This window comes from Trachinotus anak, unplaced genomic scaffold (genome assembly GCF_046630095.1).
Source record: "Trachinotus anak isolate AG129_WGS33_773 ecotype Australia unplaced genomic scaffold, CSIRO_AGI_Tana_v1 ptg000032l, whole genome shotgun sequence".
In the NCBI taxonomy this organism is placed as follows: Eukaryota; Metazoa; Chordata; class Actinopteri; order Carangiformes; family Carangidae; genus Trachinotus; species Trachinotus anak.
The window spans coordinates 8470649-8492819 of NW_027273883.1; the positions used below are offsets into that span (position 1 = coordinate 8470649).

General features: G+C 40.3%; 3 protein-coding genes across 3 annotated transcripts; all 3 read left to right on the top strand.

Annotated features, from left to right (window-relative positions):
• The first annotated feature begins 1264 nt into the window (after positions 1-1264).
• LOC139612855 (CD2-associated protein-like) lies at positions 1265-2980 on the top strand. Its single transcript, XM_071468944.1, has 3 exons — positions 1265-1972; positions 2580-2737; positions 2839-2980. Exons 1-3 carry the CDS (start codon positions 1969-1971, stop codon positions 2920-2922), a joined length of 246 nt encoding a protein of 81 aa, XP_071325045.1. The 5' UTR covers positions 1265-1968; the 3' UTR covers positions 2923-2980.
• Positions 2981-3751: 771 nt separating this feature from the next.
• LOC139612854 (thyroid hormone receptor-associated protein 3-like) lies at positions 3752-6724 on the top strand. The gene is made up of 4 exons (XM_071468943.1): positions 3752-4302; positions 4413-4590; positions 4768-4911; positions 5061-6724. The coding sequence occupies exons 1-4, from the start codon at positions 4151-4153 to the stop codon at positions 5283-5285; spliced, it is 699 nt and encodes a 232-aa protein (XP_071325044.1). The 5' UTR covers positions 3752-4150; the 3' UTR covers positions 5286-6724.
• A 1961-nt stretch (positions 6725-8685) lies between these two features.
• On the top strand, positions 8686-20749 carry LOC139612861 (SH3 domain-containing kinase-binding protein 1-like). Its single transcript, XM_071468950.1, has 17 exons — positions 8686-8859; positions 9467-9624; positions 9726-9783; positions 10750-10859; positions 11373-11463; positions 11561-11622; positions 11709-11748; positions 12223-12317; positions 12704-12805; positions 13214-13265; positions 15509-15559; positions 15649-15763; positions 16732-16897; positions 17755-17829; positions 18028-18224; positions 19706-19769; positions 19912-20749. The coding sequence occupies exons 1-17, from the start codon at positions 8856-8858 to the stop codon at positions 19942-19944; spliced, it is 1473 nt and encodes a 490-aa protein (XP_071325051.1). The 5' UTR covers positions 8686-8855; the 3' UTR covers positions 19945-20749.
• The last annotated feature ends 1422 nt before the right edge of the window (positions 20750-22171 follow it).

A 22171-nucleotide genomic window follows, 5' to 3' on the forward strand; every position in this document is an offset into this window, starting at 1 on the left:
CACAGTCACCTATTGAATAAACAAACACCTTGAAAACCAAATGCTAATTTTAAATATCAGTAACCAGCCTCATTTCCTCCCCCAAAATACTACAGAAAATGAATGTATACATATTGACCAATAAGGGTTACAGCTCATTTCTGTCATGCTGTCCAACTCACCACGACAGAGAAAAGGAAGAGTCAAGACCTTGTATGACTCCACAAACTTAAACACAGACCCCTGGGGGCACACTGGTTCCTTGTACATAAGGATGTGCATTAGCTGCACAGCAAGCAACTACACATTTACATTTTTGCATGACACTGCCATCATATGTTTGAGCACAAATAATTCACACATTAGCATATGCAACCTGGAGATCCTGAAAAATCTTTGGCGTTGCCTGATGAGTATTTTGTCAGCCCTGCAGGACCACTCACCAGGGCTTTGTTGAACATATTACAACTTAGGTTGACTCATGTACATACCTGTGCATACAACAATAATAAGATATACTTTATGTCTGCATGGAGCCTGTTAGCAGGTATGTTTCCTGTGTGATCTTAGGGTATTCTGTGTCAGCCACTCAGTGCAGCTGCACCTTTATTGTGCTGTAGTTCAGAGCTTTTTGGATTATGGCGACTCAGCCTCGTTTGGTCATCACTCTGTGTAAGAGGTGGCCAAGATCACTTGTTTTAAAAGAGCCCATGAAAACCGTGAGCGTCAACCTGCTTCCCAGACCCTGAATATCTTTTCAGACTCAGGTCTTTCAAGTCAGGTGACTCATGCTGAACAACTCTCTGACATTTCTGGATTCAAAAGTACAGACTTAACCAAAATAAGTCCATCAAGACTTCAAGTGGCCAGACTGGCATTCTTCTTCTGTACCGCACTGTTTTATTGTAGGTAATGAGTACATTTTAGTGCAGCTGACTTATTCTAAACACTTTGAACTAGGGCAGTTAGATAATGACTTTTCTTTTAATCTCACACTTTTTAAAAACAAAACATTTGATGTCGTCCAGGACAAAACCTCTAGAGGACAAATATGGTCAATATCCTATTCTTCACACTGCTGACGACTTGCCTGACATGGCCTATTTGTCAACAGAGAGGATGAGGAAGTACTCGAGTGCAGCTGGTCTCCATTATCTGATGACCAAAACAATGTATTGTAACTTGAGCATAGAAAGAGCAAGAGAGCCTCAGCTACCACAACCAAAACTTATATGTAACAATTAAACACATTTTATTGGAAAATAAATTCATTAATTAAACACATGGCAAAGAAAGGGAATAAAGTATATTTTATTGAAAAAAATATATATCATTTTTTTGGTTTGTGAAATTCAGTCTTGCATACCTCAGTTCTCCTTTCTATAAATTGCTACTACTTTGCCTGAAAAACACACACACAGCCGACAACATTACAGACAAACAGTCAAACAAACTCCTCCCAGCAAACATGAAGAAGGTATTGAAAGTGACTTTATTTGAAATGTGTAGCTGTTTTATGCTACAGTGAGAAGATAAAGATGAAAGGGTGCTTAAGACCTGGATGACGTGTGATTGTTCTGCTTGTGAATGCTGACTTTTGTGTTCTATTTTTTGTCGCTGCTGATGAACCATATTGTCATGTTAAGTCCCACTTATTATGAGCTTTTCTCTTTTACTACAAACCTGTCTTACCTGTTCCCCTTTCTCCTCCTTCTGCCTGTCTCTCTCTGTTGCTCTCTCTCTCTCTCTCTCTCTCTGTACTGTATGACCCATCCTACTCCTTGCTGTCGACTTGCCATGACTAGCCTCAGGAAAAGTTGCTCAATGTTAATGTTTGACAAGTAGGAAGAAGGGCCTTGGCTGCCATATCTATCAGTCTTAGACAACACAACCACACTCTTTCAGTTCTCCTTCTAACTCAAGAGTTTGTTTGCTGCTTTGTGAAGGAATTACATATTCAAATCAGAGGGAGAGCGAAAGAAAGACACCATGGGTGAGTCTGTGTTATGGCTTTTTCTTATAGAAAAGTAGGATTTCTCTACCTTTTCGTCTCTTAACTTTACTGTTTCTTGGAATCAGAGGATTTGATAGTAAAACACAAAGAAAGCAGCTACATGATGACAAAATTGAGTTGATCTGCGTGTGTTTAAAATACTGCTGATTTGATAAAGTATTTTAATTTGAAATATAAATAACACTTAAGCAGTGGTGTATAGATAGCACTGAATAGTTTTACATAGACTGAGTGTATGCATTTGTTTAAGCTTAATTTTTGTATGCATGCCGAGATCTTGTCAGTGACTGGAAAACCCACTGACTTTTCTGCAAGTTGTAAGTTTTTCTCTTCTGTAAAGTTCTCCTAACGCTGCAGGAAAACACCGACAAGGAAAATATGCTTTCCCACTTGTGAAGAATGATTTCTGACAAAGGAAAACTGTACGGTTTAACCGTAATAATCCACATTCACTCGCAGCCTGTATCCTTGGCGAGAGCTTCCAGTGCGTTAGAAATGTCAGGACACATCAACTTGTGAGGCAAGTCCACCAGTGTTTGTGCAAAGAGTCTAATTTTCTGCCCCATTTACGGCTCCACCACTGTAGAGGTGCTGGTGCTGATCGACTTCGAGGGCACAATGGGTGACGAGATAACAATGAGGGCGGGGGATGTGATCAAGAATGTCACCAAGGCCGGAGAGGAGGGGTGGCTGGAGGGGGAGCTGAGAGAAAAGAGAGGCATCTTCCCTGCCAACTTTGTCAAGGTATGTTGACATCGCACTGCTCTGTAACTGAAGTGACTTACATTTGTTCCCCTTTTACCCGCATGGGTTACAGTATACCTTGTTTCGGTTTTTCGTTACAGGAGGTGCCAGTCTATTTGACAGGCAACAGCAAGAGGGAACCCAGAAGCATCAGAAAAAGTATAATGCTAAGTCTAAATTCTTAGCACTCTTTATTTTCTTCACTTATCAGCTCAAAAAGGCAGAAATTAGCTTTACACACACACACACACACACACACACACTTTGACCAGAAAGCCGAGAAGGGTCTAAATTTTAAAGACTACATATTCCGTCTGGAATTATCTTGTTTTGCTAAATTTCATCCATCAATCAATAGTTTATGTGATCAGACTCCCGACAATTCAAAAATGCAACTGACCTTTATCCCGCGAATACTTTTTTTTTCCCCCAAACAATATGATCCAATATTTCAAAATAAAACAACTTTGTCTTGAAAGAAAAAAAAAAAAATGCAATAATTACCCTCAATTGAGTGAACCTTTAATATCATTCTGTTGGGAGATGCTATCAATTACTTCAAAGGTTTGACATCTCCAACTATTAAATCTGTTTAAACTTGATCGTGTACAAGATCCAGCGTTAACTGCCTTCTGGCATCACAGTGTCAGACACATTATATCAGTTCCAGTCAATTACAGATGATTTTATTACATTTAATGTACTCAAGTCTGCACATATTGCAATATTTATAAAGCTCCTATCACAGCTTGCATGAGAGTCGACTCAAAATAAACCGCTATTCAAATCAGGTTGGTTTCTCTTTTGAAACTTTTATGGTCACAAGTGTTAAATATTGTGGTCAGTGTGGTGCATGCACTTAGCAAGACAGTACAGCAAGCAAGCTTACTGTAAATATGTTTACCACATCCTCACTGCACAAAGCTTGATTGTAACTTAGGGAAAGGGGGCACATAAAAACACACACAGAACCTGGGAGGGGGCTTTCAAAACACACCCTTCTGATGGCAGACCTTGCAGTGGCATTACTTTGACAAAAAAATAAAGCTGACTGTGATTTGTTGCCTTTTTCAAGAAAAGTCTTTGCAAGTTGATTTTCATACCATCTAAGTAGCTACCTTGAAGAAAGTCAGTCTACAAACATATGCTTTGGAGATTGGTTCAAATTTCCACAAACATGCAAAACTACTGGTTTGGCCCTTTAAGTGCACTGGAAAATTTACTCCAGAATGGTTTTATTCATGCCAGCTGGCTGTTACCCTTGTTTATCCCCTTTTTCCACAATTTAGTTTACAGACCAGCTTGGCTGAAAGCAGACTGATAGCATCTTCATGCTAATGCAAAGTCTGTCCACTACGTTGTGTTCTGTTTTGATTTGCCCAGGACGGCGGGGAAAAAATAAAGGGTGACCCAATGGACCTTCGTTTGGATATTGAGCGTCGTAAAAAATATTCCACCCATGAAAGAGATTATAATCAGGATCGGGGAAGAGATACAGGAGATTCCCCAGATTCTAGTAGAGAGAGATCTGTGGAAAAGTCCTCCAAATGCCACAAGAGATCAAAGTATGTGCAATCACCCAACACAACAAATATGCTAAATACTGTTGTTCATATACCCAGCACTATAAACAGCTGGGCATTAAGGATTTTGCATGTACCATTTCTGCTTCTAGGAAAAATAAGAAGCGCTCTCGCTCAAGTTCGTCCTCGTCTTCCTCATCCTCAAAGTCCCAACAAGAACAGGATTTGCCTCAGGACAAGTGTGATCCCAAAGATGAAGGCTTTAATAGGGCAAGACTGGGTCAAAGGGAGTTACCAGGCCCCGAAAGAGGAAGGCCACGTGGAGGATTTGTAAGTTTAACAAATTTTGTTGGGTAGATGGTGTTTTAAGGAGATGTCATCCTCTTTGAGGAGTGTAGTTTGGAGGAATAGCTGCGTCATGTTACACTGTACACTTGACTTTTAAGGTTTGTTCTGTGTCAATGATTTTGCTTCTTTTCAGCTGCTTTTCTTTTTCTCCAATTACAGCAAGTGCGAATTCGTGGAAGGGGCTGGAACAGAGGTAACTGTCAGGGGAACAGTTCACATAGTAACCCCATGAATATGGCAGGGCACCCAAAAAGTGAAGACTGGGACCCAGAGTACACTCCCAAGAGCAAACAATACTACCTGGTAGGGCCAATCTCTTGCCCATTCATGCCTCATATCACCTTAAATTCACCACATATTCACCACATGGTGTAACTTAGTATAATCAAGCTCAGGTTTGTTAGAGTTGTTGTCTTGATGCCCCTCCATCCTTTTTCCTTGCTTCCTCCCAGCATGACGACAGAGACGGGGAGGCAGGGTGCAAGTGGTTGGACAATCGTGGGCGAGGGCGGGGAAGCTTCTCCCGTGGAAGAGCACGATTCATCATCCGCAAAGCCACCGGGGTCTCCAACACCAACAGCCCCAGATGGGCCCATGACAAGTTCCAGGTCAATGGGGAGCAAGGTGGTGCACAGGAAGAAGAGACAGAACAGGACCATAAAGTTGGAGAAACTTGAGTGCTGAAGCAGTCTGCTGAAAATCTTAATTGTCTTCTGTGTTGTTTCGGGAACTGACTAAGTGATTTTGTCCATCACAATGGATCGATAAATGCAGATTAAAATGTTTTGAAACTCAGCTATTGCTAGGAAAACTTTTAAGCATTAATTTCACTTGGACTGGACACAACCAGTTACTACATCAGGATACAGTTTGTTACTAGTAGAAGCACTGTTTAAGGGTGAAATGCTGTGTCTCATGACAACTCCCAAGTTTGTGTTACACGTTTCTTTGCTTTTTATAGTGAACTGAATTATTCTGTGCAACATTTTAGTAATATTTACACTTTTCTCACTTGGGTACTTTAATTGCTCTTGTATTTTGAAGTAGCAAGAGAAAATTACATTGTAGATCAAATCAGCTTGTGCCTTATACTTGTGAAAATGAAGAAATGTTTTCTGAGGGAGTTATGGTACTGGTACGTGCTTTAAAATCTACTTTAATCCCCTAACATGAGTGTAGAAAAAGAAAGCAGGCATGTTGTTTTGAACTGTGTATGTCTTGACTGGAGTGAAATGGCAGCAATAAATACACTGTAGTTCATGTTGACATAAAAAACACACACCACTGTTTAGCCAATTCAGCACTCTACAGATGACCCTGATCTGACAATGGGACCAAACTGTGCAGGGTCAAAGGTTAAATTCTGCAGCCTTTCATTGTACATGATCTATGATACTATCTGGTAATATAGGAGACTGTTATTAGGCTAACTACCTGTAGACTTAACATGTTCATGAAAACATTTTGCTATCAGAGATTTCTACTCTTCACAGTAGCTGTTTGCTTGATCTTGGATACCACTAATCAATGTATAATACTGATAGTGATTATATATTTTTTTTCCTCCAGAGACATTCATTGTAGTTTTTGTACCTGGCTAGGCAGGATAATGACTGTGTAATGTAAAGGAGAATGTGTTTTAATACAATAGATGTTTATGTGATTTTTGTTTGCTGATTGCAAACTTTTCTCCAGCTAATGATGTTTAATCAGTTAATGTATATTGTGTGCAACCGTGTCAACATTTAACAGGTTCAAAACTAGCAGTTGTTAAGTGTATAGTTTGTAACAGGAACACAGGGCAGTTTATATGACAAGGATTTAGTCTAATCCTACAATAAGAATGTAGAAGAAGATTTTTTTCAGTGCCTATGTCTTTTCTTGAAGTCTAGGATTATAATCATTTCTGTTTGGCCAACTGTCCATACAACTGAATTACACAATTTGTGCCTTGCCACGGGTGCACTGGTCTTATTTGTACAACACAGGCCTACAGATTGAGATTCATGTTTAATTGTTGAAAGGTTATCTGCTTAGGAAATAATGCTTTTTTTAAATAGGTGTTACTGTTTTTTTTCTTAGAGATTGTAAATTAAAGAGACACTGATTTCTTTGATCCTCGTCTTGATGTGTCTTTCACTCCAATTTCTCTCACATATTAGCAATTTGTTTGAAATGCCATGTCACAGCAATCATTGTTGTTTTCTCCACCTAACTTGTTAAGCAAAAAGATCAGCAGCAGTTTGATGTATGCCCACAGCTAGACCTCCATCAGTTTGCACAGTCACCTATTGAATAAACAAACACCTTGAAAACCAAATGCTAATTTTAAATATCAGTAACCAGCCTCATTTCCTCCCCCAAAATACTACAGAAAATGAATGTATACATATTGACCAATAAGGGTTACAGCTCATTTCTGTCATGCTGTCCAACTCACCACGACAGAGAAAAGGAAGAGTCAAGACCTTGTATGACTCCACAAACTTAAACACAGACCCCTGGGGGCACACTGGTTCCTTGTACATAAGGATGTGCATTAGCTGCACAGCAAGCAACTACACATTTACATTTTTGCATGACACTGCCATCATATGTTTGAGCACAAATAATTCACACATTAGCATATGCAACCTGGAGATCCTGAAAAATCTTTGGCGTTGCCTGATGAGTATTTTGTCAGCCCTGCAGGACCACTCACCAGGGCTTTGTTGAACATATTACAACTTAGGTTGACTCATGTACATACCTGTGCATACAACAATAATAAGATATACTTTATGTCTGCATGGAGCCTGTTAGCAGGTATGTTTCCTGTGTGATCTTAGGGTATTCTGTGTCAGCCACTCAGTGCAGCTGCACCTTTATTGTGCTGTAGTTCAGAGCTTTTTGGATTATGGCGACTCAGCCTCGTTTGGTCATCACTCTGTGTAAGAGGTGGCCAAGATCACTTGTTTTAAAAGAGCCCATGAAAACCGTGAGCGTCAACCTGCTTCCCAGACCCTGAATATCTTTTCAGACTCAGGTCTTTCAAGTCAGGTGACTCATGCTGAACAACTCTCTGACATTTCTGGATTCAAAAGTACAGACTTAACCAAAATAAGTCCATCAAGACTTCAAGTGGCCAGACTGGCATTCTTCTTCTGTACCGCACTGTTTTATTGTAGGTAATGAGTACATTTTAGTGCAGCTGACTTATTCTAAACACTTTGAACTAGGGCAGTTAGATAATGACTTTTCTTTTAATCTCACACTTTTTAAAAACAAAACATTTGATGTCGTCCAGGACAAAACCTCTAGAGGACAAATATGGTCAATATCCTATTCTTCACACTGCTGACGACTTGCCTGACATGGCCTATTTGTCAACAGAGAGGATGAGGAAGTACTCGAGTGCAGCTGGTCTCCATTATCTGATGACCAAAACAATGTATTGTAACTTGAGCATAGAAAGAGCAAGAGAGCCTCAGCTACCACAACCAAAACTTATATGTAACAATTAAACACATTTTATTGGAAAATAAATTCATTAATTAAACACATGGCAAAGAAAGGGAATAAAGTATATTTTATTGAAAAAAATATATATCATTTTTTTGGTTTGTGAAATTCAGTCTTGCATACCTCAGTTCTCCTTTCTATAAATTGCTACTACTTTGCCTGAAAAACACACACACAGCCGACAACATTACAGACAAACAGTCAAACAAACTCCTCCCAGCAAACATGAAGAAGGTATTGAAAGTGACTTTATTTGAAATGTGTAGCTGTTTTATGCTACAGTGAGAAGATAAAGATGAAAGGGTGCTTAAGACCTGGATGACGTGTGATTGTTCTGCTTGTGAATGCTGACTTTTGTGTTCTATTTTTTGTCGCTGCTGATGAACCATATTGTCATGTTAAGTCCCACTTATTATGAGCTTTTCTCTTTTACTACAAACCTGTCTTACCTGTTCCCCTTTCTCCTCCTTCTGCCTGTCTCTCTCTGTTGCTCTCTCTCTCTCTCTCTCTCTCTGTACTGTATGACCCATCCTACTCCTTGCTGTCGACTTGCCATGACTAGCCTCAGGAAAAGTTGCTCAATGTTAATGTTTGACAAGTAGGAAGAAGGGCCTTGGCTGCCATATCTATCAGTCTTAGACAACACAACCACACTCTTTCAGTTCTCCTTCTAACTCAAGAGTTTGTTTGCTGCTTTGTGAAGGAATTACATATTCAAATCAGAGGGAGAGCGAAAGAAAGACACCATGGGTGAGTCTGTGTTATGGCTTTTTCTTATAGAAAAGTAGGATTTCTCTACCTTTTCGTCTCTTAACTTTACTGTTTCTTGGAATCAGAGGATTTGATAGTAAAACACAAAGAAAGCAGCTACATGATGACAAAATTGAGTTGATCTGCGTGTGTTTAAAATACTGCTGATTTGATAAAGTATTTTAATTTGAAATATAAATAACACTTAAGCAGTGGTGTATAGATAGCACTGAATAGTTTTACATAGACTGAGTGTATGCATTTGTTTAAGCTTAATTTTTGTATGCATGCCGAGATCTTGTCAGTGACTGGAAAACCCACTGACTTTTCTGCAAGTTGTAAGTTTTTCTCTTCTGTAAAGTTCTCCTAACGCTGCAGGAAAACACCGACAAGGAAAATATGCTTTCCCACTTGTGAAGAATGATTTCTGACAAAGGAAAACTGTACGGTTTAACCGTAATAATCCACATTCACTCGCAGCCTGTATCCTTGGCGAGAGCTTCCAGTGCGTTAGAAATGTCAGGACACATCAACTTGTGAGGCAAGTCCACCAGTGTTTGTGCAAAGAGTCTAATTTTCTGCCCCATTTACGGCTCCACCACTGTAGAGGTGCTGGTGCTGATCGACTTCGAGGGCACAATGGGTGACGAGATAACAATGAGGGCGGGGGATGTGATCAAGAATGTCACCAAGGCCGGAGAGGAGGGGTGGCTGGAGGGGGAGCTGAGAGAAAAGAGAGGCATCTTCCCTGCCAACTTTGTCAAGGTATGTTGACATCGCACTGCTCTGTAACTGAAGTGACTTACATTTGTTCCCCTTTTACCCGCATGGGTTACAGTATACCTTGTTTCGGTTTTTCGTTACAGGAGGTGCCAGTCTATTTGACAGGCAACAGCAAGAGGGAACCCAGAAGCATCAGAAAAAGTATAATGCTAAGTCTAAATTCTTAGCACTCTTTATTTTCTTCACTTATCAGCTCAAAAAGGCAGAAATTAGCTTTACACACACACACACACACACACACACACACACACTTTGACCAGAAAGCCGAGAAGGGTCTAAATTTTAAAGACTACATATTCCGTCTGGAATTATCTTGTTTTGCTAAATTTCATCCATCAATCAATAGTTTATGTGATCAGACTCCCGACAATTCAAAAATGCAACTGACCTTTATCCCGCGAATACTTTTTTTTTCCCCCAAACAATATGATCCAATATTTCAAAATAAAACAACTTTGTCTTGAAAGAAAAAAAAAAAATGCAATAATTACCCTCAATTGAGTGAACCTTTAATATCATTCTGTTGGGAGATGCTATCAATTACTTCAAAGGTTTGACATCTCCAACTATTAAATCTGTTTAAACTTGATCGTGTACAAGATCCAGCGTTAACTGCCTTCTGGCATCACAGTGTCAGACACATTATATCAGTTCCAGTCAATTACAGATGATTTTATTACATTTAATGTACTCAAGTCTGCACATATTGCAATATTTATAAAGCTCCTATCACAGCTTGCATGAGAGTCGACTCAAAATAAACCGCTATTCAAATCAGGTTGGTTTCTCTTTTGAAACTTTTATGGTCACAAGTGTTAAATATTGTGGTCAGTGTGGTGCATGCACTTAGCAAGACAGTACAGCAAGCAAGCTTACTGTAAATATGTTTACCACATCCTCACTGCACAAAGCTTGATTGTAACTTAGGGAAAGGGGGCACATAAAAACACACACAGAACCTGGGAGGGATCAGACACCTTAGAAACATGAGTGAACGCCATAGTCCTAGCGCCGTCTTAGCACCTTCTATCAAGCTAAACCCACATTCTGCTTTACCGGAAGATTATAAACTGTCTGTCGATGTGGCTGGTGGTTCTGTGTTTTCAGCAAAGAGGATGAAACAGATGAGGAAATGCGAGGTACTGTTCGCCTACAGCCCCATGAATGAGGATGAGCTGGAGCTGGTTGTTGGCGAGACTATTGAGATCATCAGAGAGGTAAAGTCCCTTCGAATCGCTGCTCAAACATTCACATTTGAACTCAACTCACTCAAACAGCGACTCCGCAGGCTCTGCAAAGGAGCTGTAGTAGCCTGCTGTTGGGTTGCCCAAAGCAAAGCATTTTCCTGGTGGTTCATAAAGCTGCCCAGCAGCCTAAAACCTGAGCATTATGTGTAAATCAGGACGTTGGTGAAATCTTGACACAGCCAGTTTTCCCAGGGGTAAATAAAGAAGTGTTTCACATATTCATTGTTTCAGTTTTGCGTTCTCTTGGTATTTGGCGCCAGGCTGACAAACAGTCTCTCAGACAAATTACAGCTTTACGGGAAAACACGTGACTAGTTGGGATCGTTGACGTAGATGTTCATGCCATCAAATAATCAGAGATCTTTCACAGACCAACTGCAATCTCTATGTTTACGCGATGACAATGTAATGAACAGTGAATCTCTTTTCTTCTCTCTCATATTTTCTTGCTCTACATTGTCTCTGATACAATCTACATGACAGATTGAAGATGGATGGTGGATGGGGGTAAAAAATGGCAAAGTGGGAGCATTTCCTTCAAATTTCGTCAAAGAAATCTTTCTTTCCCCCAAAGGTTGGTTAAGCCAAAGCTATATGTATTTATTTTAACACATGAAATCTTAACATTTTTTAAAATGCTGCACTCATTATTGTTCATATTCTTTTTACAGACATCAAGCACAGTGAGGTCAAGACAAGACCCAAACTCACAGATGCAGTGTTCAATAAGGAGGTATTTAATGCTGAATTTCCCTTTTCTAAAAAATATATGGACCATTTTCCTTCTACTTACAACTTTTTGTGTGTGTCCCCATGAAGATATCTCAGAGGGCGAGTGTGAGGAACAAAGGAAAAAACAGTAAGTTAACTTTTTTTTTTCTAAAGTCAAAATTACTCATAAATACAGTTAAAGTATAGGAAAGTAAAATCATGAGTTAAACACTAAGGGGATATCCTCATGTTTGACGCTGTTTCTAATTTTGAACAGCCTTTCAAAAGCAACCAGACAGGTTTGTTTATGCCCTGACATACCGTCAACATTACAACAGCAAGTGGTAACTCCTGTACTTTTTCCTAAATGGTTTACGGGCGGGGTCAAGTATAAATACTTCCAGTAACCTGGCTTGATTAATCACTGCACAGTCTTACAACAGAGTGGAATATCAGTCAGGGATCAGCAGTTCACTTTGACTAAGTAAGTGAGGGTTGCGTACGGGGCTGATAAGATTAGTCATCACGGTTGAAATCTTTTCTTCCAACCACAATATGTACTACAATGCCCAGCTTCTTTAAGGTTACTGTACATGTTGCCTTTTATATTATGTGTCCTCAGCGAAGGAGTGTGGCCAGGTCATGTTTGACTACAAGGCCAAAGCAGAGGATGAGTTGGATCTGAAAAAGGGAGACGTTGTTGTGATACTGCACAAGGTTTGAGCACATTTCATTGCTATTATCTGACGTGACATGTTTTGTTTCATGATGTCATACTTTCGACAGACCCATAAACTCCTTCAGGTGTTATTTCTTTTTCTAACGACGTAGCTGCGGGTGTGTTGTTTATCCAGCCAAACCAGTTGTGTCGGTCTCAAGAAAATCATGTGCGCACCAGATGACACGCATGTTTAAATGACACAAATCTGGCAGCTGTCAAATTCATAAGGTATTATTAAAGAGAAACATTTCAGAGATAGCTCCTGGGATCAATTGATGACGCGGCAGCCATGTTTTTTGCTTGACCGCGTGGTAACCTCACTCTCCCAAAGGACAGCGCCGTGTTTGAGTGTCTAATGCGACTCTGTAATCTCCATCTGAAGGAAACAGAAGATGAAGGCTGGTGGGAGGGAGAGCTGAACGGACGCTGTGGCTACTTTCCTGATAACTTTGTCATGGTGATACCGCCAGTGGACAGTCTGCAAGTGAGTGGACCTGACACACAATCTCATATCTCTCGTATCCTCGCTGGACTGGACCGTTCATATATTCAGGAGGTGTTTGACCATTGCAGCGCACTGCCATGAATCCATGGACATGCTTCAGTGTAACTACTGGCAGCTTTACTTATTTTATTATTCTGAAGTATCCTTAAACTGCAAAGTACCCAATGTGTGTTTATCTTCAGCTGACTGGTATTTCTGTTGCTTTTAGTGTTACTTTAGTCTGCAGCTGGTACGCAGTGACTCAGGGTTGTCTTTAACATCCTCTCTTTTGGAATTACTCACTGAAAATTCCCTCAGTGGAAAGAGTGTGTGGAATAGAGGTGTCTTTTAATGCACGAAGGGGACATACTAGCCAGCCTGTTGAGTTTTCCGTTTCTCCTCCTCTAGTCTGGGACCACGAGCCAACCGCCTGCACGCAACGTCAACAACAGACTCTCAGGTAAGAGGACAACATTGATCACACACACACACACACACACACACACACACACACACACACACACACACACACAGCGGCACAGGGACAGATGCGAGGCTGAGCTTCGTGTTTTAGAGGCTCTTTTCTGACTCATATATGATTTGTGGCTGCAGCACTGTTTGGCCTGGCAGTGTGCTGACAGTCTGGTCAGCGATGGCCTGTTGTTTTAGCAGATGGAGAAATTGGCAGCATTACTGACAGGGCACTTTTGGCATGTGGTATAAAAGCAGCCAAAATGGTGCCCTGGAACAACTTCAAGCCCTTACAGTATTGCTTTTACATACATAGTCTCTTACATAGTCTCTTTTTTTCCCCAATTTTCAAACCAATACACAGTTTTTAAAGAAAATGTTACCGTAACTGCAGGATTAACAGTTCTCATCAAAAAACTTTCAGCCAGTGCTGATTTTGGTCTAAATAATTTAGCTGGTTTGAATATAATTGCCAATGTTTACATTTTAAGATTTTGTACACTTATACATATTAAAAAAGTGGGTGCAATATTAGTAATTAAAAAAAAAAGGCTCAAAGTTTGAAAAATCCTTATTATCGTGCATTAATTGAGAAATGACAGATAAAAACAAATGCACACATCTCGTACGGGAGATCAAAATCAATGTGAGTTTTTTGTGATTGTGGCTTTTGTGCTGCAATTGATCACACTTTTTTTCAGCTTGGTGACTTAAAATAAGACTTAACGTGCATTTACAGCATTTGAAGAAAGAAGATGTAGATATCAAGTCTGCAAACTGCACAGAGCAGGATGTGGCTTACATTCAAGTTTCGGCTGAGGAATGCCGTCAGTGGTGCAAGTTGCAAATTTTGCAAATTTTGGTACCAAAAATGTCTCCTTATACTTCCAACTCCTGGTTGGAAATTGAAAAAGCTTACTCATCAAAACATTTTGTTAAACGGGCAGGTGAAAACAGTTCTGCAAAAAAAGTGATCGGTCACTCAAAGATGTCACATGAACTAACTGAATATCAGCACCATCTCACATTTTGTATTGCCACCACATTCACTCATTACAGCATTTTCTTTTCCAAACAGTATCACTCACAAGAATTCTCACAGGAAGTCTCAGACTATAGTGAAATGGGGGATGGTTAGACTGGCCATGTGACACAGTTCAAGAGTCTTGGAGGAAACAAGGGGGTGGAGGTGGCGTCGCGGGGGGAGAGAGAGCTCTGTCACAGAGATTTTCACAACCAGCACAAGAAGCAGCACTTGAGCTACTACTGCTGTGTGGATGGTTTTCTTGAGAGGGAGTGTTACACAATGCTTTGAGCAGTCAAGGTAGGCTTCCTGCGTTCTTATTTGGTCCGTTCTTCATCTCTGAGCCTGACTCCTATAAGCACAGTGCTGAGCTCTTTTTCTTGAGGGTGATGCATTAGAGCAGTTTTGCTTTTTATGTTCACATTTGTATTTATATAGCTGGGCTGTAACCAGGTTCCTCAACATTATCTGTTATCAAGCACTTGACTTGCAAGGCAAACAGGAATCACATTACCTTCAGTTGACCGAGGCTTCCTAATTTAAGCATCTGTTCTCTCAGTCTCCAAGGCAAACTCTCTCCTGGGCTGTATGACTGTGAGTGCCTGTCCCAGATGAACCTGTCGAGACCCTCGGGAGAGACAGTTACTACAGTAGTATTAGCTGCAGCTGACCTGGTCGGCTGCAGCGACGTGCACATCGGTGCTTTCCTGTGCAACTGCTCTTAAACTAGATTACAATTTAATTAAAAGACCATTAGCATTTTTTCTCCACTACATCTACATAAAAAAATGCAAATCACTCTTGCTGACTGATAAAATTAGACTTCTTACTGGCAGTGTTTTAAAGTTGTGTCAATTAATACAAGTGGCGATGTCAACATAAGCAGAACGGATATCAGGAATCACTTCTTATCACAGGAGAAGCCACACCTGCGTTCGGTGTGAAAGCTACCTTATTTTGGGAACAACCTACTTTGTATACACATTGTTCCACACAAACGTCCTGGAGACTGAGGGGACTTTGAAGGTGGTTGCTTAAGGAAACATTTTCCAAATGGCCGATGGACTCAAAGTGACGATATTTATCTGATGAAATCTCAGTGTAGAATGTCACTGCTTCACTGTGTGCATGGTACATCCCAAACGCAACCTTTTGTGCTTTGAGGTAATTTTTCATTCATTGCTGTTTTGTCTGTTTTTTTTCTTCAGTGAAGACAGAGGCATCAGCGATGGAGAAAGGCGGTCCAGCAAAGACAAAAGGTATAAATGCCACTGGCTTCCACTAGTGGGACATATTCCATCTAAAAATAAATAATGATGTGGAGTAATGCAATGACTTTGCTTTACAGATGATAAACCAGAGGCTAAGGACCTGAGAACCAATCCTCCGACCAAAGTCAAGCTGCCATCAATCAAGCCCAGTCCGCCTCCGGTCAAAGACAAACCGAACAAGATTTTACCCAAGTGAGTGCTGCTAAATAGGTCTAATGTTCTCTCACACTGCTAATCTCCATGCGTTACCACTTAAGACTTACTGGGTAGTATGTCCCCCGACTCACAGACATGAATAGTGATTCATTTGCAACCTTTCTAAAGCAAAGAGCCTTTGGGGAAATGTCAGGAACACTTTCTCCTCTTTGGTCTGGCACCGGGAGTGGAGCCTTTAGATGTTAAAGGTTTTGGTTGCCACCACCAGTTGCCATGGTGTCTTAATAGAAGAATGCCAGGATGCCCGACCTTTAGTGGCTCAGTGGAAACTCTGGGATGAGTCAGATTGGGCCTAAACAGATGAGAGCAGCCCATTTCCTGTTTCCTGAGCAAAACACGCACAAACATGCACACACAAACATGCGCACACACGCACACACACACACACACACACAAAAAGCTGAGAAAACAAAAACGGCCCTGTCTTGAGGGGGCTGCTAATGGAGAACAACCTTTTTTTGAAAATTCTTTCCATCAAATACTGTATGTTCAGACGGGATCCTTTTCCTTTTCCATTTTTTTTTTTTTTTTTTTTAAAGACTCCTTCTTTATGTTATATAAACTCACTCTTCCAGGCCTTGACATTCAGGCTGATTGTTTAAGAGCCTCACATCAGATAAAACCAGTATGTAAAGGTTACTGAGTTGTGACTCTGGAGACCTGCCATCATTCATATGTGTTTTGAAAGTGAAACGTATGCCAGAACTAAATAAGACTCACAGAGAGATGTCAAGACCTCAGCTGCCATGCTCTGCACCTGCACCCACCAGAGTTCAGGAAACCGGACCGGAAACCTCATTCAAAGTGTTTTTGTTTTTTGTTTTTTTTTCCTTGAGAATTTGAACTAAAGTCTGGAGAACATTTGTGAGAAATTCAGATTCTTTCTTGTGCTATTCAAAGGTGGACATCAATTTAAACTCACAAAGTGTCGCCCTTATTTTCAGTAAAACCAATGGAGACGTGGCTCCTCCTCCAAAACAACCTGAGGAGAAGGAAACAGACCAGTTTGATGGAGTGGATGTGCAGACTGAAAAGCTGAGCCATCCTACAGCAAACAGAGCCAAACCCCCCCAGAGGAGACCCCCGTCAGGCCTGGTCCCAACAGCACAAGTATGTCTAGTTTAGTGACAGACAAATACTGATGCATAACTTGTTTATGACAACTTCAGCCTGAAGTACAAACAAGGAAGGAAAGAGTTACATAATTAATGCTTTCCTGTGGCAACAAACACAACCTACTAAACCACCTGGGTAGTGCTACTATGTCTATAGATGACCTTTGTAACTTTAGATTGTCACTGCACAATGAGAGTTCTCTCTACTTTATCTCGTGCTTGCTTGTCAGGTAAAAGCACTTACATTTTTGTCATACAATGGGTCATGATAGGTTTCCTTGAAATGCATATTTTAGTTGTTTGGTGGTTTGTATTGTAGTGACAGTTTCCCACATCAAGTTATTTCTAGCATGAATTGCAATCCAACAAGAGAATATGTTTTACAATCCATGCCATGGGTGGTAAATGTTTTCTAGGATCTAATCCCTCCCCTGACTCACCCATGCACTATAAAGGTCCGGCAGTCACAAGAGAAGTTGTCGTAACAGAGGAAGAGATAAGAATTTCTGCACTTGCACCCTCGATAGATCAGAATACAACACAGCCACATCACGTGTTTGAACCAGAGAAAAGGCCCCAGTGATAGACACACCCCAAGTTTTCATGAGCTGCCTGCCTTCCCTCTTTATACTCAGGGCAACAAGTTTAGGCCTGATCTCCTGGTTATGAAAAGTCGCTCTGGTAAATAAAGGAATTTATTGCCTAAAGTGTCCTATTCTGGTTTGTGCTTGACTGCTCCACAGACAGTTGATAAACTGACATAGCTGGGAATGTGGAATTCTTAATGCAGATTGTGAGGAGTGATTATTAGCAATGATCATCTTTACATTTGTGGCTGATTCTCTTCCACAGAGTGCCACTGACCAGACAGAACCAGAATTATTGCCAAAAAAGGTCCAACTAGAGAAGTTACCCGGCTTGCAAAAGGTTTGTAACTGACTGATTTCTGAATGCAATAAAGCCCATCTTTTTTTTTTTTCTAATTTTATTTTGAGTTTTTATTCTGAGTTTTACAGTGGTTATTATGTAGTTCTCATTGATTTGGATGAGTAAATATTTTAGCATGAAGCCAGTGAAGTTCATTTGTCTGTACAATGTCATGCAAAGCCACCTTATTCATTGCAGGGTACAGAAAATCTCCTGCCATCACCTGCAAAGCCTGAGCATCGCCCCAGGACACCGCCTCCTGTTCGACCAGCACCGCCCAAAGTAGCTGTGGATGGCAGAACTGTGACCAGTAAAGAAGAGCCAACTGTGGAAAGCCTCCAGGCTGAGATCAAAGAGCTGAGGATGGCTCTGGAGCTGCTACAGACACGACACGAGTGAGTAACATTCATCTGTACCGTGGGCGACTGAGAGGTGTTTACAAGGAAAGTAAAGCTGCTGTATTTTCAATGTTAAATATCAAAAACAGTCTCACAATGAGGGACTTTAAAACATTTAAAAGTGTTTCTTATCTTTCCTAACTGAGACGGTGGTGACGCCTCCTCTTTTCCCAGTGGGATTTCTGATGTTTATAGACACTTAAGCGCACACAGGAAGTGACTAATCAAAACCTAAGAGAGAAATACAAACTGTGTACTTAACATGAGTGCTCCATCCAGAAAAAACTGGACTCAGCAACGTTAGATCTTTGGCATCTCTTGCCTGTTTGATTGCTTTGATATGAAACATCACAGAGCCCTGGTTGGTAAGCACGAGCAACGCTGTGTGTAACTGTGGACATGTGGCTTCCTGCCCACTGAACGTAAACCAACTGGAGCCTTCAACCAGAGAAGATTTTAAAATGCATCTACAGGGTGATGTATTTTGAAGAAGCATATTTCCATTTTGGATTAAAAGCATATTATGTAATAAAAAATATACATCAGCTTAAAACCCTGATACACCCACAGTCCACCCACACCGTTGTTTTCCTTCGTGTTGCCTGGTTAGATATTTTCTAAGGACTGTGTGGGTGTGTGACAACTGGCTATATAACTACATTTCCTTGGCTATCCTGTCGGTTGTGTTGCACCTGTTAGTGTCACATTTTACCCTGTTGGTCGTGTCATCTGTCTGCACTGCCCTCATGCTTTAAACAGGCAGCTCCTCAAGTTTTTCCAACTTTGCCACAGTCACACAAACTTTTTTTTTTCCTGGTTAACTTTATTAAAAAACAATGCACAACATGTTGTGCCAGCCACTGTATTCTGCACAAGTTCATGTTGTATTCTGATTGGTTGGTCTAATAATAATAATAGGGATGTGTGCAATTATTGGTCGTTGCTGGTCAGCACCAGAAATACTTGGTCGGTTAAACTAATCATGAATACTTTACTAATGTACAACACTGGTTAACTGTTGACATAGCATCAGCCACGGTGCTCAAAGATGTTTTAAATGTTTTGACATGTTTTCGTTAGATGATATTTCATTCCTCAGAGTAATAGTAGTTTGCATTTTATTTGTCGTAAGATGGTACAGCCCCTTTTCACAAAAGCCATTTTGACATAAACACATGTTAATTAGAAAACTCTCCAGTCCTAATGGGACTTAAATAGTGCTTTATTAAACACATGTGGACTGGAAGAGTTCCACTGTCATGTATTAGAAATGACACTCACTCTGCATTATTTATAAAACAATTACACAATGTGTTGTTCACAATTTATCCCCACTACAAAACTAACTAAATGACCTCTAAACACACTTGTATTTTCGTTTACTCATGTGACTCAACTGGCAGTGCACAGTGTGGCTGACCTATTTCGACATAATCATGTCTATGTCTCCTCTTTTTGTCTCTGTCTCTTTTGATCAGACATGACATGCAGGAAGTGAAAGAAGAACTGAGGAAGCAGAGAGACAAACAACAGGCACTGCAGGTAAGTGAAGCGTGTCCCGCGTTTTGCATGCATTCATTCTTACTGCCTGCCGCCTCTTGCTAAATACAGAATACAGAAGCTGTGGTTCCGTAGATCAGAACTGCAGTAATAACTGATTGCTGAAAATGTCTTTTCCATACAGGAGGAAGTAAACAGTTTGAGGATGAAGCATTAATCCCAACACACTCTGTGACTGGGCTGGCTTCCATGCAGGTCCTCAAACTGCAAATTTTATACAAGCTGAACATTTTTCTGACGTGGAGCTCTGAGGGAGAAGACAAGCCAGCTCTCCCGCTGCAGACACACGAAGGAGGGCTACATTAGAAAGTATAGTTGGACATAGGATCAAGCCACTCCTGCACCGGACTGAACAAACCTGATCCTCCAAAAGACTTTTAAATGATACACTGTTAAACATATTTGAATGCTGGAAATGACAAATATTGGTCGTATGTGGATTACACTTGGTGGCAAATTTATGTTTTACATTGTTCCATTGCAAATGTCACCTTTATTACTTATCGTAGGTTTTACATTAACGCCTCAGCAGAATATGTAATATATGCAGCTGTAAATAAGAGGAAATATTGTGATGTCTTTTGCAAAGAACTAAAAGGATCATTTTAAAGTCATCCAAAGCAGCACTGTTATCTGAATGTTTAGACCTGAAATACTACTGTCAAAACATGGACTGATATGCAGGTGAAATTTTACATCAGAATGTAATGCTGCATTAATGCACTGGGGGGCACTGTTTGCCCATTCTTCTACAGAAAGAGACGTGCCAAACTACTAAGTGAATGCTGGATTAATGAAGTAAACTGGTGCTAGTAAGCTCACAAAAAAACTAAAATTTCATTCAGAAGAGTAAACGTGTTAAGATTTAAGTTTTGAGCAAATGCCTTATGTTAATGGACGATGCTTTTAAAAAGGGAAATCTTTTTAAAAATGCTGTTGAAGCACAGCAGGATTTATACAAAGTTTGTGGTCAACTGCATTTTTGCAGCTAAGTGGAAAAGGCATCCCGTGTGACTGAAAAAAAAATGACTCATTCTGAAAACTCTGAAATAGTGACTCATCACAGTGGGAAGATTTAATAAGAAATCCTTTGCACCCATGATAGAGAAAGCTATTTAACTTCACCATATTTGGATCATGCCATCCTCAGAAGGAGGCATATTCGTTTGGTTTTGGCTCCAAATTGCAGTGGTAGTAGTGGTGGTGTGTTCCTTTTTAAGGCTAAGCCCACTAGTGTTGCCCAGTGCAGAGCACATCTGGACACCATCTGGAGTTCATCAGGGACTGGGTGCTTCTGAAACTGCCATGGGAACATACTATTTTTAAAAACTGTGTTGAATAAGGGTGATCAAGGGCACATTCCCTCCCTCCAAACAAACAAAGGGTCAGATGATATTGCAGAAATTGCTGAATTTTTGGAAGATATGAAAAACGAATGCACTTCCTGTAAAGCCCTGCAAACACAAGTGGAGATTTTACTTCTTTGACTAAGGGACCTCTAAAAGATCTCAGTGATGACAGGCGCTGCTTACACTACAGCCACTCCTATAAATTATAATACACCACTTGTCTGAATATTTGACTCACTTGTAAGAAACATAGTGCTGTAGGTCCCAGGCAACAACAATACGCCACAGTTAACCCCAACGTGGGAGAAATTCAAGACAAGAAAGATGGAACTGTTGGGAGCTCTGAAAACTTGAGTGATGAAAACTGAAGCATTTTGGAGCTCAGAGGTCAGGTACAAAAAAAAAACCCTTGGAGTTAAAATTAGAAATAGTGAAAGAGGAGCTGAGAAAAGAACAGTTTGCCTGTGTCAAAGAAAAGGGCTGGACCGATTCAGAAACAAATCATATGCATGACCTCATGGGAAATGGTAATAAATATGCCAGCTATTAAAAAAAAAGATAATTTTAACATGGAGCCATTTACTGAGAGGAACCATAATCATAATACCCAAAGGAATGCTGTTTGCTGCATTTTATACTCCAAAAAACATTCAAATTCAACCACTGTAATAAAATGAAAATAACTTAACTATTTAAAGGAGTGGATAAATAGCATGGAGGTAGCTATAGATGTCATTTTCTATAAAGGGATGTTTTCTGTAATCAGCCAAAGAACCACCAATGACAGCCTCACATCTTGTATCCTGTTCGTGTTTGTGGCGATCTTTCCCACGCTATGTTGTGGTTCTGATTTATGGCTTCTCCTAACTGGATTTCCCCCATGTTGATGTTCACTTAATTTTACTGATATATTGTTTCATAACTGCATAATTACCATAAGTCTAAAATATGTTGATTCTAATTACATGTGCGTCTTGATTACATCCTGCAAAATGAAAAGGACACTATTCAAAATATTCCGTCGTGGGTCTAGTA